The 17,322-nt window shown below is 41.3% G+C and overlaps 1 protein-coding gene across 1 annotated transcript in view; it reads left to right on the top strand.

Annotated features, from left to right (window-relative positions):
- Positions 1–17,322, top strand: part of LOC103113644 (cytochrome b-245 heavy chain) — a 134,037-nt gene that overhangs the window by 77,387 nt on the left and 39,328 nt on the right. The window contains exon 2 of the mRNA XM_060182625.1: positions 16,868–16,964. Coding sequence (XP_060038608.1) covers positions 16,920–16,964 — 45 coding nt within the window. The 5' untranslated portion in view covers positions 16,868–16,919. The remainder of the gene's footprint in view (positions 1–16,867; positions 16,965–17,322) is intronic.

Here is a 17,322-nt window from a genome sequence, read left to right as displayed (position 1 = left end):
GAGTAGAATAGCAAGAATAGACAGTTATGCAAATCTACTATCCACTGTATATTCTAAGGGTAGCTAGAGGAGAAAGGGAAGTAGAGCAGAGATACACACATAGAGAGTCCACTCTGAGTCAGATTTCTCCCCCAAAATAATTCCCAAACGTGTATCAGTGAATTCAGAAAGCTGAAGGAGGAAGGAAGAAAGTATGACAAGAATGAGAAAAAGAAGAAAAAGAGAGAGAGAGAAAAGAAAAAAGATAAGAAAAAGAACAGTAATAAAATAGCAGTGAAAGGAAAGAGTTTTTATTTATTTATTTATTTATTGTTATTTAATTAGCTAGGTGGGGGGAGAAGGGGAGAGTGGCTAGGGGAGGTAGGAAGACTGAAACAAGTTACTTTAGCAGTGGATAAGACACCCAGTCCTCTAGCAATGGAAAATATACTAAGAGTTAATTCTGGTCAACCTGAAGGAGAGGGGTAAAGGGATATCTGTTTATCTAGTATTTATAATAAAATAGAACAGAGTAAAAAAACCTGTCCTGTCTTCAGCTTGGATGGCTCCAGATTGTCTCAGGCCCCCTGAGCAGAGGCAGCTGATTGTTGAGAAAATAAAGCAAACAAACAAACAAAAAACCTCTGTCGGTCTTTCCCTGTCTGAGTAAGGCTCTGCTTGGTGGAATATTTGTAGCTGGAATTGGCCAGTTAGAAAGAAGAAAGGCCAAAGGTTTCAAAAAGGAATAGAGTTGGAGTTGGAATGACACCCCCTGGTGGGACAGGAATCTTAGTAAAGAAAGAAAGAAGCTCAGCAGGGGAGCCTGCTAGGATCAGATCTCTGGCCCCCAGGGACTGGTTATGGGGGGAAGGGGTCGGGGTGTGCTTCGGTAATAATAATTTAAAATTTTTTTCCTTTCTTTTTACTCTATTTTCTAACCCAAATTGAGTTATAGTCACCTCCTTGGTGTCATCACTAGGACCCCTTATTGACTGTCCTGCTAAAGGCAAAAAATGCTACCATTTCCAGTAGATGTTGTCAGAGCTCAAGCCACTAGCAGCTTCTCAGTCCGCCATCTTCTGGAATTCCAATAATGTCTATTTTTTATTAAGTGATAGTACAGAGAGGAATTGAGAGAGAAGTTGGAGATAGAAAGGCAGAGAGATACCTGCAGCTCTGCCTCACCACCATTTATGAAGCTTCCCCTCTGATGGTGGAAACTGGGGGCTCAAGCCTAGGCCCTTGAGCATGAGAATGTCAGTGCCCAGCTGGGTGCACCGCCACCCAGCCCCTTCTTCACTTTTTGAATATTTTTAAAATTAAAATCTTATTTTTAAACAAATTCAAAATGAAATTGTCTATTTAATTCAGAAAATGAAGTGGTAGAGATATCACATGCTAATCTGAATTAAGGTTTTGATAAGCTTTACTGATAATTCACAGGTAAATTGTATATATTTAAGGTGCACATAATATGTATATTTGATATGCATATTACTTTTTGTCGAGATATGGTGTGGAAAGGGAAGAAAGAGGGCCAGAGTGAGCCGGAGAAGGGAAAACATCTGAAAGGTGTGGTTGGAAGCAGGAAGTGGGTCCTTGCAGGTTTTCTTGATTGTGGAAAGAAGCTAAAGTTACTAGAAACCTTCTCCAGGCATGGCTGGCAGCAGTGGTTGAGTGGTTAAGTCACTGGATGTGACGCTAGAGGCCTGTGATCAAATCCCTTGAGTCGGATGTCTCTACTCAAACTTCTTCATCTTTTTCAACTTTAGATCTTGCCTAGGTGTTAGAAAGAAAGCACTCTTGACCACTAAAATGTCAGTCAATCACTGATCCTTTAAATTAAACTTTTTATCAGCTTTACTGATAACTCACAGGTAAATTGCCTATATTTAAGGTGTACATAATATGCATATTTGATATGCATATTATCATTGTGAAATGATTACAGAAATTCATCTCACTCAACAACCTGCATATTATCTACATCAAATAAATGGTTGTTGTTTCTGGATTAAATATATTTTCTAACATACAGTACACACTAAGGGAATATTACTCATTGGATACTACTTTATTAGAGCAAAGGTGGGCGCGAGGAATAACATCATTGCAAGACTGGCCAGCTCCTCATGGGGCGCGAGCGCTTCCACACTACAATCATCCTCTCTGGCATTATGCTATTCCACTGCAGAATACTGTGCCCCAGTATGGTTCCGTAGCCCCCATGTCCACTTGGTCGATTCCAAATTATATTCCTCCATGAGGATAATTTCTGGAACCATCCGTTCCACCCCGGTTCCATGGCTGCCAGTTCTTAGCAACATCGCCCCGCCAGATATTCGTCGGGATGCGGCATCATCTAAGTTCATTTCCCATGTCTACGCTCGACCGGACCTGCCAATATACGCAGATATCTTCGCCCACCCTGTCCAACGCTTGACGTCTCGTCATCCAATCTGGTCCCCTACGCCTACACTGAACTTCTCTGTTCCAGACTCTTGGAAACAGAGCTGGCAGTCAGCTGAGGTAAAGAACAAACACCTCATCACAGACCCCTGCGAGCGTCAACCCGGCTTTGACCTAGCACGTTATGACTGGGCCCTCCTCAATCGCTATCGAACAGGCCATGGCCAGTGCGCCACTATGTTCCATCGCTGGGGAGCCAGAGATGACCCGAACTGCCCCTGCGGCTACAGACAGACTATGACCCACATAGTCAACGACTGCCACCTCTCCAGATTCAAAGGAGGTCTCGAAACTTTACATCAGGCTCAACCTGATGCTGTTGACTGGCTACGGAAGAAGGGCAAACGCTAGAAGAAGAAGAAGAACTTTATTAGAGGGGGGAAGAGAGGGAAAGAGAGGGGGAGAGAGGGGAAGAGGAGGGAAAATATATTGGGAAAAAAACAGAAATGTGGAAAATTGAGTTGTCAGATTTTGGGGGTGTGGGGGGGAGGGGGGAAGACACAGACACCTGTGCTAAATATGAATAGACATGGGCCTTAAGTCATATGGATGGAGTTTACAGCTAATGTTATTTATATACTCTTCCCATATTTGGAAGCTACTTTCTGCCCTGATCCAGCTTTCTAGTCCTAGTCTCAACTCTGACATTATCTTTCCAGACAATACTTTTAGCCTACCTGCATGTTAACCGTCAGGTTCAGGCAAAAATTAGTAATGTCATTTGTCCCTTGCAATATACCTAAAATAGACTTTCTAGCTTTTTCCAGAATGGAGACTCCAAATCTCATCTGCTATATTCTTCTTCAGATTCCTGATTATTAAACAATTTGTTCTTCTTTATATCTTAATGCTCTTCAGCCACCAAGTTGCAGATGCTACCATGCTGCCAACCTGACTTCCCTGGGCAGACGACCTCACCAATGTGTCCTCCCCAGAGCCCTACCCCACTAGGGAAAGACAGAAACAGGCTGGGGGTATGGATTGACTTGCCAATGCCCATGTCCAGCAGAGAAGCAATTACAGAAGCCAGACCTCCCACCTTCTGCACTCCCTAAAAATCTTTGGTCCATACTCCCAGGGGGATAAAGACTAGGGACCCTTTCAGTGGTGGTGAGGGCATATGGAACTCTGGTAGTGGGAACTGTGTGGAATTGTACCCCTCTTATCCTACAATCTTGTTGATCATTGTTAAATCACTAATAAAAACTTAATTAATTAATTAATTATAAAACAAGGAAAAGAAAAGTTACAGGGTGAATCCTTGATTAACTGTGGTTTATTGCATTATAGCCAAGGACCCCAAGGTGGGGAAGATGGGAAGGAGTTGAAGGGACACTGGGGACTCAGTGTACCGTAATAGAGGAAGATGGCAAGTTAGTGGGTATATGTGTGGGGTGCTGATACTTATCGTGGAAAGATGTGAAGCTGTACACGTGTCACAACAGTCTTGTAAACCATTTCCCCCAACAAAGTGAAAAATTAAAAATAGGCAGAGCATCTGAATAGATTGTTCACCAAAGAAGACATATAAATAGATGGTTAACAGGCACATGAAAAGATGTTTACTATCTTTTATTATTAGGGGAATGGAAATCAAGAGACAAGGAAACATTGCTTCATGTCTGGGAGAATGGGTATTCTCCAGAGGACAAGATGCAAAATTTGAAAAGGTATGGATAGAAAGTATCCTTTAAAGAAAGAAAAAGTAGGTATTCCTTCACAGTATTAATGAATCCATTATAGACATAGTATGATATTACTCAAAAAATTAAAAATGGTAATTCTACATGATTCAGCTATGCCACTTCTGAGTGTTTACTCAACTAATACTACTGGGTTGTTGGAAAAGTCATGACGCGGTTTTCTATGCAAAAAGCATCATGACTTTTATGACAATCCAATAAAGCACTATTTAATACTCAAATAATTCAAAGAAATATGCAAGTCTCCTGTTTACTGCAGCATTGTTTGAAATAGTCAAGAGTCAACCTAAGTGCCTACTGACAGGTGGTTGGATAATAACTGTCTGGTATGGGAGTCGGGCGGTAGCACAGCGGGTTAAGCGCAGGTGGCACAAAGCACAAGGACCGGTGTGAGAATCCCGGTTCGAGCCCCCGGCTCCCCACCTGCAGGGGAGTCCCTTCACAGGTGGTGAAGCAGGTCTGCTGGTGTCTATCTTTCTCTCCTCCTCTCTGTCTTCCCCTCCTCTCTCCATTTCTCTCTGTCCTATCCAACAACAATGACATCAATAATAACTACAACAATAAAACAACAAGGACAACAAAAGGGAATAAATAAATATAAAAAAATTAAAAATTGTCTGGTACATGAACACAATGGACTACCACTCCCCTATTAGGAAAGATGAAGTTCTGCCATTTGTAACAAAATGGATGACCTAGAGAGTATGGTGGTAAGTGAATTATGGTAGAAAACAAAAGAGAAATACTGTTAGCCTACACTCATGCAGTACATAAATAAACACAATGAATGAATTAAATGAAACAAAAAATTAAACTAAGAAGCCAAATGAGTGATCACCAGAAGGGAAGGGAGAACAGGGGAGATAAATAGTTTAAAAGGGGTCAACTGATTGGTGAAAGACAAATAAATTTTAATGGTGAACTTACTATAGGATGTGTAAGAAGTACCACTTTGGACTGACTTTTAAAATAGAAAGAGAGAGGGAGTCGGGCTGTAACTCAGCGGGTTAAGCACAGGTGGCGCAAAGCACAAGGACCGGCATAAGGATCCCGGTTCAAACCCCGGCTCCCCACCTGCAGGGGAGTCCCTTCACAGGTCTGCAGGTGTTTATCTTTCTCTCCCCCTCTCTGTCTTCCCCTCCTCTCTCCATTTCTCTCTGTCCTATCCAACAATGACGACAACAACAATAATAACTACAACAATAAAACAACAAAGGCAACAAAAGGGAATAAATAAATAAAATAAAATATTTAAAAAAAAATAGAAAGAGAGATACAGAGGGGAAATACTTCCTTCAATGCAATAGCGTCTGAGCGTGAACCCGGGTCACAGGCATGGCAAATCAGGTGCACTATCCTGGAGAGCTATCTTGATGGCCTTACACAAGTTGATTTATAATGATGCGTACTGGGCTGAGAAGACAACATAATGGATTTGCTAAAGACTTTCATGCCTGAGGCTCTGAGGCCCCAGGTTTAATCCTTAGAACCTCCATATTCCAGAGTTGAGCAGCTGTGTGTGTCTGTGTCTATGTCTGTCTGTCTTGTCTGTCTTGCTCTCTGTGTATCTTTCTTTTTTTTTGAACACTTTTTATTATTTTTTTTAATTTTTTATTTAAGAAAGGATTAATGAACAAAAACATAAGGTAGGAGGGGTACAACTCCACACTATTCCCACCACCCAATCTCCATAACCCACCCCCTCCCATGATAGCTTTCCCATTCTCTATCCCTCTGGGAGCATGGACCCAGGGTCATTGTGGGTTGCAGAAGGTAGAAGGTCTGGCTTCTGTAATTGCTTCCCCGCTGAACATGGGCGTTGACTGGTCGGTCCATACTCCCAGTCTGCCTCTCTCTTTCCCTAGTAAGGTGTGTCTCTGGGGAAGCTGAGCTCCAGGACACATTGGTGGGGTCTTCAATCCAGGGAAGCCTGGCCAGCATCCTGGTGGCATCTGGAACCTGGTGATTGAAAAGAGAGTTAACATATGAAGCCAAACAATTTGTTGAGCAATCATGGATCCCAAGCTTGGAATAGTGGAGAGGAAGTGTTAGGGAGGTACTCACTGCAAACTCTAGTGTACTTCTCTGCTTTCAGGTATATATTTTGCAGTAGTTTATGCATACGTGTGCACATAAGCTCTCTCTCACAGAAACTGGTGTATATTTAGGTTATGGGACTTTGTTAGAAAGTGAACCACCTGAGATGAAATTAGAGTGTACTATAAAAGGAAAGGTCTCACCCAAGTAATGAAGCTGAAGGGTTGTCATTCCACACGTGAAGTCTCTGGACACAGTCTGAGGTGAAGCATGTTGAGGTGGCAATCGTTGCGTTGGTTAGGTTGTGATCGGCAGATGCAATATTATTTGGTTTGGATTGGGAGATGCATACGGGAAAGTGGGCCCTATCCAAGGGTTCCAGGACTCGGGGAAGTAGGAGCTCTATAGTGGAGATGTGAGGTTCCTGCTGTCTTAGGGTTCAAAAAGACAATCGATAGTTAATGTTATCATCGCATTATTTGTTAATTGGGTTAACTTTGAAAAGTCCTTTTGTTATGGTTTGCTGAACAGTATCCAGTATCTTGTATATAGCTGTGCTATTGGATGCTTCTAATCTACTTGGTCTAGGCTTTTGAGAGAGTCCGCGTATCAAATACACAGCCTATATATTAAAAGGATTCAGTTTGTGTTTTGAGAAACTTTGAGACATACAATTGATTTTCCCCCTCTCATATTAATTAACTACTGATTTATATGTCTACATATTGCTAGGAGTGTACATAAACACCATTCCCACCACCAAAGGACTGTGACCCATCCCTCCCGCCCACTCCCACCCCCCACTGGCTCAGGAAGTTACATGTCTACCCCTCACCACTGGGTTTTTACTTTGGTGCCCTACTTACAATTTGATCAGGTCCTGCTTTTAGTTTCCCTTTCAGATCTTCTTAATCAACTTCTGTTGATGAGTGGGATCATCCCATACTCATCTTTATCTTTCTGACTTAGTTCACTTAACATAATTCCTTCTAGCTCTGTCCAAGATGGGTCAGAGAAGGTGGGTTCATTGTTTTTGATAGCTGCATAGTATTCCATTGTGTATATATACCACAGCTTTCTCAGCCACTCATCTGTTGTTGGGCACCTGGGTTGCTTCCAGGTTTTAGCTATTATGAATTGTGCTGCTATGAACATAGGAGTACACACCTCTTTTTGGTTGGGTGTTATGGAGTCCTTGGGGTATAACCCCAGGAGAGGAATTACTGGATCATATGGAAGGTCCATGTCTAGCCTTCTGAGAGTTTTCCAGACTGCTCTCCCCAGAGGCTGTACCAATTTACATTCCCACCAGCAATGTAAAAGGGTTCCTCTGTCCCCACATCCTCTCCAGCATTTGTTGCTGCTGTCCTTTTTGATGTATGCCATTCTTACAGGAGTGAGGTGGTATCTTAGTGTTGTCTTAATTTGCATTTCTCTGACAATCAGTGACCTAGAGCAGTTTTTCATATGTTTGTTAGCCTTTTGGATCTCCTCTGAGGTGAATGTTTTGTTCATATCCTCTGCCCATTTTTGGATGGGGTCATTTGCTTTTTTGGTGCAAAGTTTGCTGAGCTCTTTGTATATTTTGGTGATTAGTTTCTTGTCTGATGTCTGGCATGTGAAGATCTTCTCCCATTCTGTGAGGGGTCTCTCTGTTTGTTTAATAGTTTCTTTGGATGTCCAGAAGCTTTTCAATTTGATGTAGCCCCATTTGTTTGTTTCTGCTTTAGTATTCCTTGCAATTGGGTTTGATTCATCAAAGATGTCCTTGAGGTGTAGGTGAGAAAGTGTTTTACCAATGTTTTCCTCTAAGTATTTGATTGTTTCTGGTCTGACATCTAGGTCTTTGATCCATTTGGAGTTGATTTTTGTTTCTGGTGAGATAAAGTGGTTCAATTTCATTCTTCTGCATGTTTCAACCCAGTTTTCCCAGCACCATTTATTGAAGAGAGCTTCCTTTTTCCATTTAATCCTTTGGGCCCCCATATCAAAGATTAGATGCCCATAGGTGTTGGGATTTACTTCTGGGCTTTCAATTCTGTTCCACTGGTCTGTGTGCCTATTTTTGTTCCAGTACCATGCTGTTTTGATGATGATGGCTTTATAATATAGTTTAAGGTCTCAGAGTGTGATGCCTCCATTTCTGTTTCTTTTCCTTAAGATGGTTTTGGCAATTCTAGGTATTTTCAGGTTCCAGATAAATGATTGTAGTGTTTGTTCTATTCTCTTAAAGAAGCTTGGTGGAACTTTGATGGGTATTGCATTAATTTTGTATATGGCTCTGGGGAGAATATTCATTTTGATGATATTTATTCTTCCAATCCTTGAGCATGGGATATCTTTCCATTTCTTGGTATCAGTTTCTATTTCCTTGAGTAGCGACTCATAGTTTTCAGCATACAAGTCTTTCACTTCTTTGGTCAACTTTATTCCTAGATATTTGATTGATTTTGCTGAAATAGTAAATGGGAGTGATTTCTGGATGTCTTCTTCTTCAGATTTAGTGTTTGCATAAAGAAATGCCACTGATTTTTGTACATTGATTTTGTAGGCTGATACCTTGCTATATTGCCTAATAACTTCCAGTAATTTTCTACTGGATTCTTTAGGTCTTTCTATGTATACTATCATATCATCTGCAAATAGTGAGAGCTTGACTTCTTCCCTTCCAATCTGTATTCCTTTGATTTCTTTCTCTTGCCTGATTGCTATGGCAAGAACTTCCAATACTATGTTGAAGAGTAACGGTGACAGTGGATAGCCCTGTCTAGTCCCCGATCTGAGGGGGAATGCTTTCAGCTTCTGTCCATTGAGTATGATGTTGGCTGTAGGTTTGCTATATATAGACTCCACTATCTTGAAGAATTTCCCATCTATTCCCATTTTTGTAGAGTTTTGAGCATGAATGGGTGTTGGATTTTGTCAAAGGCTTTCTCTGCATCTATTGAGATAATCATGTGGTTTTTGGCTTTGCTTTTATTGATGTGATGAATGACATTGATTGACTTACAGATGTTGAACCAACCTTGCATTCCTGGGATGAATCCCACTTGGTCATGATGAAAAATCTTTTTGATGTGTTGCTGTATCTGTGTATCTTTGTATCTATACCTTGATTTATTAAAAAAATAAAGGATTTAAAAAATAATGCCTACCCGAAATGTATATAATGCTGTAATATAATGTTACTTCAATGAAAAATAAATACAAAAAACAGAAATCCAAAAGTCTTAATAAAAATAAAATGGTTTAGTGTGTGGGTGTGTACAAAATTTTTATAGTGTATTACAGAACTTTCCTTGATAACTTTCACAAATGTATATATATCATGTTCCAATAACTTAACCCTGAGGAAATACATTTCTATTCTTGACAAAAAGAAATAATGTATAAATTTTACTGCACATCAAAACTGATAGAAATTTAAAATAAAATAAATGTGTCATTTTGTTTTTATGTGAATGTGTCTTTTTAAAAGAAGGAGGAGGAGGAGGAGGAGGAGCAGGAGAAGAAGAAGGACAAGTGTTGAAAGGAAGCTGGGTCAAAATACTCTGCCACTCGAGGAACACAGGTCCTGAAATGACTGCAGCCTAGAATGTTCCTAGCTGTGACCACAGAATGCGAGCTCAGACTGGTAGGGATGCAGAGGTTACACAGGCTCCTGTGCTGAATATGGGCCCCAGATCAGATCAGTGGAGTTTAAAGTTGACAGTGTTTATATACTTTTCCCATATTTGGGAGCCACTCTCTGCCCTGATCCAGCTTTCTAGTCCTATTCTCAACTCTGTCACCATCTCCCCAGACAATACCTTTAGCCCACCTGCATGTTAGCTCTCAGGCTCAGGCAAAAATTAGTAATGTAGGGGGCCGGGTGGTGGCACACCTAGTTGAGCACACGTATTACAATGTGCAAGGACCCGGGTTCGAACCCCTGGTCCCCACCTGCAGGGGGAAAGCTTCATGAGTGGTGAAGCAGGGCTGCAGGTGTCTCTCTCCCTCTATATCTCCCACATCCCTCTTGATTTCTGGCTGTCTCTATCCAATAAATAAAGATAATAATTTTTTTTAAAAAATTAGTAATGTCTACCTAAAATAAAACTATTAAACTATTTGTTCTACTTTACATCTTTTTTTATTTTCCTATTTTTTTTTGATAGGACAGAGAGAAATGGAGAGAGGAGAGGAAGCCAGAGAGGAGGAAAGATAGACACCTGCATACCTGCTTCACCACTTGTGAAGCGACCTCCTACAGGTGGGGAGCCTGGGGCTCGAACCGGGATCCTTACACGGGCCCTTGCGCTTTGCACCATGTGCACTTAACCTGCTGCACTACCTCCTGACTCCCCCTACTTTACATCTTAATGCTTTTCAGCCACCAATTTACAGATGCTACCATGACGCCAACCTGACTTCCCTAGGCAGATGACCTCACCAATGTGTCCTGAAACCACACCTCTCCAGAGGCGTGCCCCACTAAGGAAATATAAAGACAGCCTGGGAGTATGGATCAACCTGCCAATGACCAAGTCCAGCAGAGAAGCAATTACAGAAGCTAGACCTTGAACCTTCTGCACCCCATAATGATCCTGGATCCATACTCCCAAAGGGATAAAGCATAGAAAAGTTTCCAATGGAGGGGGTAGGGTGCAAAAGTCTCTTGGTGGAAATTTGTGAAATTGTACCCCTCTTAACCTACAGTCTTGTTGATCATTATTAAGTTAATACAAAAAAGAGCTCCATCACTTAAGAGCTCCATTACTTAAGAGCTCCTTCACTTAATTAAGAGTCCCATCACTTAAGAACTCCATCACTTTAAAGCTCCATCACTTAAGAGCTCAGTCATTGAAGAGCTCCAACACTTAAGAGCACTTTCACTCAATTAAGAGCTCCTTGATGTAATTAAGAGCTCCATTAAATAAGAGATCAGTCACTTAAGAGCTCATCACTTAAGAGCTCCATTACTTAAGAGCTCCTTCACTCAATGAAGAGCTCCATCACTTAAGAACTCCATCACTTTAAAGCTCCATCAATTAAGAGCTCCTTCACTCAACTAAAAGCTCCATCACTTAAGAGCTCTGCCACTTTAGAGATCATCACTTATGAGCTCCATCACTTGAGAGCTCCATCACTTAATTAAGAGCCCCATCACTTAAGAACTCCATCACTTAAAAGCTCCATCACTTAAGAGCTCCTTCACATACTTAAGAGCTCCATCACTTAAGAGCTCTGTCACTTGTGAGATCATCACTTAGGAGCTCCATCACTTAAAAGCTCAGTCACTTAAGAGCTCTATCACTTGAGAACTCCATCACTTAAGAGCCCAGTCACTTAAGAGCTCTATAACTGAAGAGCACCTTCACTCAATTAAGAGCTCCATCACTTTAGAGCTCCATCACTTATGAGCCCCTTTACTCAATTTTAAGAGTTCCATCGCTTAAAAGTTCCATTACTTAAGAACTCTTCACTTAAGAGTTCAGTCACTTAAGAACTCCATCACTTAAGAGTTACAGCATTTACTCTCCTCACCTACTTCCTATTTCACTTCCCTCAATAACTCCAAGGCTAACCTTGTCAGACAAAGTAAGGACTATAACAGCTGTATAAGGGCAAGAGACTGGCATATTTTAATGATGGCTCTTTGGCTTACTACCAATCTCCTGGAGCCCTAGTCAGGGAATCCTGGGATTCCCACACAGACATGATGGACCCAAATCTCTAATAGATCCCTCTCTCCACTGTCACTGGTCATCTCCATCAGGAACAACGTTAATGGACCCCTATGTGGGCCCCTATAGGACCTTTCCCTGAATGTGGATCAACAATGGTAGGGACTACCCCATTCTTAGAAGGGATGTTGAACTAAAATCCTCTACCGCTTGAGGATGATGCGTCCAGCAATGGGTGCAAACTAGAACGTTCCCAGCTATGAGCACAGAATAAAAAATCAGACCGGCAGGGATGCAGAGATTACACAGGCTCCTGCACTGAACATAGGCCCCAGATCAAATCGATGGGGTTTACAGTTAATGTTATTTATATGCTATTCCCAGATTTGGGAGCTACTCTCTTCCCTGATCCAGCTTTCCAGTCCTATTTCCAACCCTGACACCATCTCCCCAGATAATACCTTTGGCCCATCTGCATTTTTGCTGTCAGGCTCAGGCAAAAATTAATAAAGTTATGACCCCCTTGGAATATACCTAAAATAGACCTACTTTTTCCAAAATGGAAACCTCAAATCTCATCTGCTATATTCTTGCCTTTAGGTTCCAGATTATTAAACAATTTGTTCTTCTTTATATCTTAATGCTTTTTCAGATATCAATTTGCAGATGTTACCATGATGCCAACCTAACTCCCCTGAGCAGATGACCTCACCAATGCACCCTGGAACTGTTGGGAAACATATGAGCACAGAGTGCACACTCTCCTGATTTACCCTATGTGGATATTTTAATCTATGTGCCTGGTGGAGAATTGTCTTTCCTCTGTGATATAGAGACACATAGCCTAAGACTGCATTTCCTTTGTGTTTGCTCTCCCGGCAATTAAAACGGTGGCTGTAGGTGCTACTCCTTATCCCCCTCCATATTCCTAAGCTAATTGGCCCGAGACAACAGTGCTAAAAGGTAAAGATGACTAGGGAGGAATTTAGCTGTTTCAGGACTGATACATACCAGGCACTAGGCCTCCCCTTTCTTTGCCCATACCAAGGCCACAGATAAGAAACATGTATAGCAATTACGTGAAAGATTGCCTTTGTCTTTTTCTGCCTACTTTGTAATAGTGAAATAAACCTGCTCCCTCAGCCCCTTTGGGGAGGGGGTCCACAATAAAACTGTGGGCTTTCCCAAGGTTAGGGGAGAACTTCCCAGAGTGATCTGGAGTCTCCTATACACCGGTGTAATAAAACTCCTATCACCAAGAGCCAGCTCTAGTTTTGTGCTTTGGGTATCATTTCTGTAACAGTTCTTAATCACCCACAGTGGTTATTGCTGTCTCCAACCCTGGCCAAGGTCTAGGTCTGTGCAAGGATTAGTGAGAGTCAGGGCAGGACACAAAGCACACTCCATGCAATGAACACAGAATAGGATCCCAAGTGCTTGTGTGACTACTTACGCCTGAGGAAACAAAGCATTAAATAGCTACTAGAGAATTTGTGGGCATAAAGTTATCTATAACATTTATGAATTACCCTTGTAATGTCCATGGCATCATGCAGAAAACTGCTTATTCATTTCTGGTCTTAGCAATTTTCATATCTTTTAGTTAACTTACTGATTTACTGAAACTTTCAAGGAACTGCCTTTTGGTTTCCTTGATTTTTCTATTGAAATATTGGTTTCATCTTTTCAATTTTATTGATTTCTGCTGTGTTGTGTAAAGACATATTTATTTATTACAAATGAGAGAAAGAGAGAATTTCACGTGACAGAATATGACAGAAAGAGAAAGAAGAAGCCAGAGCACCCCTCTGGTACATGCGGTGCTGGGAATAGAACTGAGAATGACATGCCGGCGCATTCAGTCCTCTACCACTTGAGATAGTTCCCTGCTGTATTTTTATTAATTTTTTCTTATTATTGACTTATATTTAATTTTCTTCTAGTTTCCTATGGTAAAAACTTAGACTATTTATTTTACATTTCTTCTTTTCTACATATGCTTCCAATGCTATAAATTCTCTTGGCTTCAACATACATTTTGTTAAGTTTCATTCTCATTTCCAATTTCTCTTGATAAAACACACAGGCATGCATTTGTAGCAAAGGGAACAAAATTGATTTTCAATGGAAGTGGAGAAAATACACAGCCAAAAGTGACAACAGACATTTTCTATGAAAATCAAACCCCTTTGGGCCGGCAAAATAGTTCACCTGCACAGTGTGCCTATTTTACTATATATGCCACCCAGGTTTTAATTCAGCCCCTATTTCTTTTTCTTTTCTCCTTTTTAAAATTTCTTTATTGGGGAATTAATGGTTTACAGTTGACAGTAAAGTACAACAGTTTGTACATGCATAACATTTCTCAGCCTTCCACATAACAATTCAACCTCCACTAGGTCCTCCTCTACCGTCATGTTCCAGGACCCGAACCCTCCCCCCACTGCAGAGTCTTACTTCAGTTCACATTCCACTTAGTGTTTTCCCTTCTGATCTTGTTTTTCAACTTATGTCTATGAGTGAGATCACACCATATTCATCCTTTTGCTTTTGACTTATGTCACTTAACATGATTCCTTCAAGCTCTATCCAAGATGGGGTGAATGAGGTGAATTCACCATTTTGAATAGCTGAGTAGTATTCCATTGTGTATATAGACCACAGCTTACTCAGCCACTTAGCTGTTGTTGGAAACCTGGGTTGCTTCCAGGTTTTGTTCAGCCCTTTTTTCATTGGAGGAAGCTGTGGTATCTTTCCTTCTTTCACTGTCTCTGAGAAGTCAGTCTAAAGCAGTGAAGCCTTGATGATGACAGCAAAGAAATCAGACCCCCTTTACATATATTTCAAACTACTGAAATTCAGATTATATTTAAAAAATTCTTCAAAATCCAGAAACATTGTAAACACTAAACCCCAGTAATAGCCCTGGTACAAGAAAGTAGGAAGGAAGAAAGGAAGGGAGGGAGGGAAGAAGAAGAAAGGAAGAAAAAGAAAGACATGGCCTAACAAGAAAAGATGTTAATTTAAAGAAAGGTGACACTAACATAAAGCCTGCAAGAGAGCTCACTTGGATGGTGTACTTACTTGGTTATAGGTATGACCCAGGTTCAGCCTGTCTCCTACTGCACTGAAGGAAGCTTTTTTGGTGCTGTGGTGTTTTTTCTCTGTCCTTCTATCTTCGTCTCTCTCTTTCTATCTGAAAAAGTTGGTCTGGTGTGGTAAAGTCTCAATGATGAAGGAGGAGGAGGAGGAGGAAGAAGACGAGAAAGAGGAAGAGGAAAAGGAGGAGGAGGAGGAGAAGGAGAAGGAGAAAGAAAAAGACTAATAATGTTTATATTCCCCTAGAAGATGAGAGGTGTCTGGGGGCAGGTGGGGGCCTAGGATATTTGATCTCCAAGGTTCAAAATGGGAATTAAGAAGGGATGGCCTGGACTTCTGACTATCCTCCCCACATTTCTGCAGCTTCCACCCTGGGTCAGGCCCCTCCTCCCTTCCTCCCACAGTGACTCCAGTCCCAGGGTGACCTCCCCAGGGATGCAAAGAGGCTCAAGGTCAGTCCCTTCTCTCTTTACCAGGAGGGGTGGCAGCACAGACAGAAGCTGCCTTGGAGGAGTGGGGTTGTTATACAGGTACAGGTATAGTTATGTTTTGTGGGGTTTTTTTTTGCCTCCAGGATTTTGCTGGGGTTCAATGCCAGCACTATAAATCCTCTGCTCCTGGTGGCCATTATTTTCCATTTTATTGGATAGGACAGAGAGAAATTGAGACAGGAGGGGAGACAGAGAGGAAGAGAGAAAGAATGACACCTGCAGACCTATGAGTCTTAGCCAAAGCTTATAGTCTCCTGTTCCAGTCTACCAGTTCATTGGCATGTTAGATGTAGACTACGGGAGCACCTTGGATGTGACACAGTTCATCACTGCTACATCCAGTAAAGGACAGTGACATAAAGCATTGGGAATACATGAAAGGAACAAGTGGTTCAATTTGCTTGAAAAACCCTACTGGAGTTTTGATAGGAATTGGCATAGAAATTGTAGATTGCTCTTGGTAGAATGGCCATTTTAATGTTTATCCTGGGGTCCCGGTGGTGGCACACCTGGTTGAGTGTATAAGGAGGAGGAAGAGAAGGAGGAGGAGGAGGAGGAGGAGGAGGAGGAGGAGGAGGAGGAGGAGGATTTTTTTAAAGATAGAGAGTGAGAGACAGAGTTAGAGCAATAAGGAGAGAAACCCAGAAATGCTTCACTATTCATGAACCACCCCTCCCTACCCCCATGCTTCCATGTGGTGACTGGGGACACGAATCCAGGTACTTTCTGGCTGTAAAGTTTGTCCTTTACAAGGTGAGACGTCCTGGTTCTCTTTTTTCTTCTTTCATTCCCTTTTGTTCCTCCATTTTTTAAACTTCTTTACTAGCTTTAGCTGTTGTACAAACACCCTTATGCACTTAGTCGCTTTTGACCTCAGAATGGTCTCATCCTACCTTCTAGTACCCTACCTTCCTGTTTCTTTCATGTGCTGAAAACTGGCTGGTAGTCAGGAAAAGTGCAAAGTGCTAATTTTGGCTTTTGGCTTCTTCTACCATCTCTGACATGCCCTTGTTCCGATCCCATTTAGTTAGCTAACATTTTAGTATAATCACTGTACTTTCATTTCCTGTAGCTGGGTTTGGAGTGAGTTTGATGAAAATGGCAGTTTGGAATGTTTGCATGGCATCATAGTGAAAAGTATAGACAAACTGGTTTTCAAATCTTAACTCTATTTCCTAATTATGTGACCTTAACCAAGTAATTTAAGTGCTCTGAGTATCAGTTTCCTCATCTGTGAGTATGAATTCATACTGAATTTATATGTGCCTCTGTGTGCTTATATGGACTATATCTGTACACCCACTCATATATGTATATGTATGCATAAAACAAGCTTTCAGTTGACCAATGATTAGCTAATTTCTGATAATAGAAAAGGAAGCAGATTGCCCCAAATCTGCTGTTTTCATTTCCTCATGGGAAGAAGAAGCACAGCAGAGAAGAAAAACAGACACAAGCATTGAACCTCTGTGACCATGGGGAACTGGGCTGTGAATGAGGGAGTCTCCATCTTTGTCATTGTAAGTACCAGTAAGAGATAAATTCTGAATTATCTGACTTTATCTGCATTCTCTTGGGAACTAAAGGGAAGCTTTTTTGTTTGATGGAAAACTGATTTCGTGTGTGAACATGTTTCCATCTGTAGGCAAACTGAGTTATGCTCTCAAAGTTTTTGATAGAAATAATGTATATTTGACCTTGTTTCACCTCGAGTATCTCTTTAATTTTGGGGAGAACTAAGTGAGCTAGCATTTCACAGAGGGAGTAGAAGGAAGACATTTCATGCTAATAATCCCTGGATCTGGGTTAAATATTAATGTTTACTTACAGGCAAATTTCTCTACTTTTTATGTGCTTATCACACATAAAAATGGCCAG

Source organism: Erinaceus europaeus, chromosome X (assembly GCF_950295315.1).
Source record: "Erinaceus europaeus chromosome X, mEriEur2.1, whole genome shotgun sequence".
NCBI classification, from domain to species: domain Eukaryota; kingdom Metazoa; phylum Chordata; class Mammalia; order Eulipotyphla; family Erinaceidae; genus Erinaceus; species Erinaceus europaeus.
The sequence above is the reverse complement of the archived record's forward strand: the minus strand, read 5'-3'. Positions and strand labels throughout refer to the sequence as shown.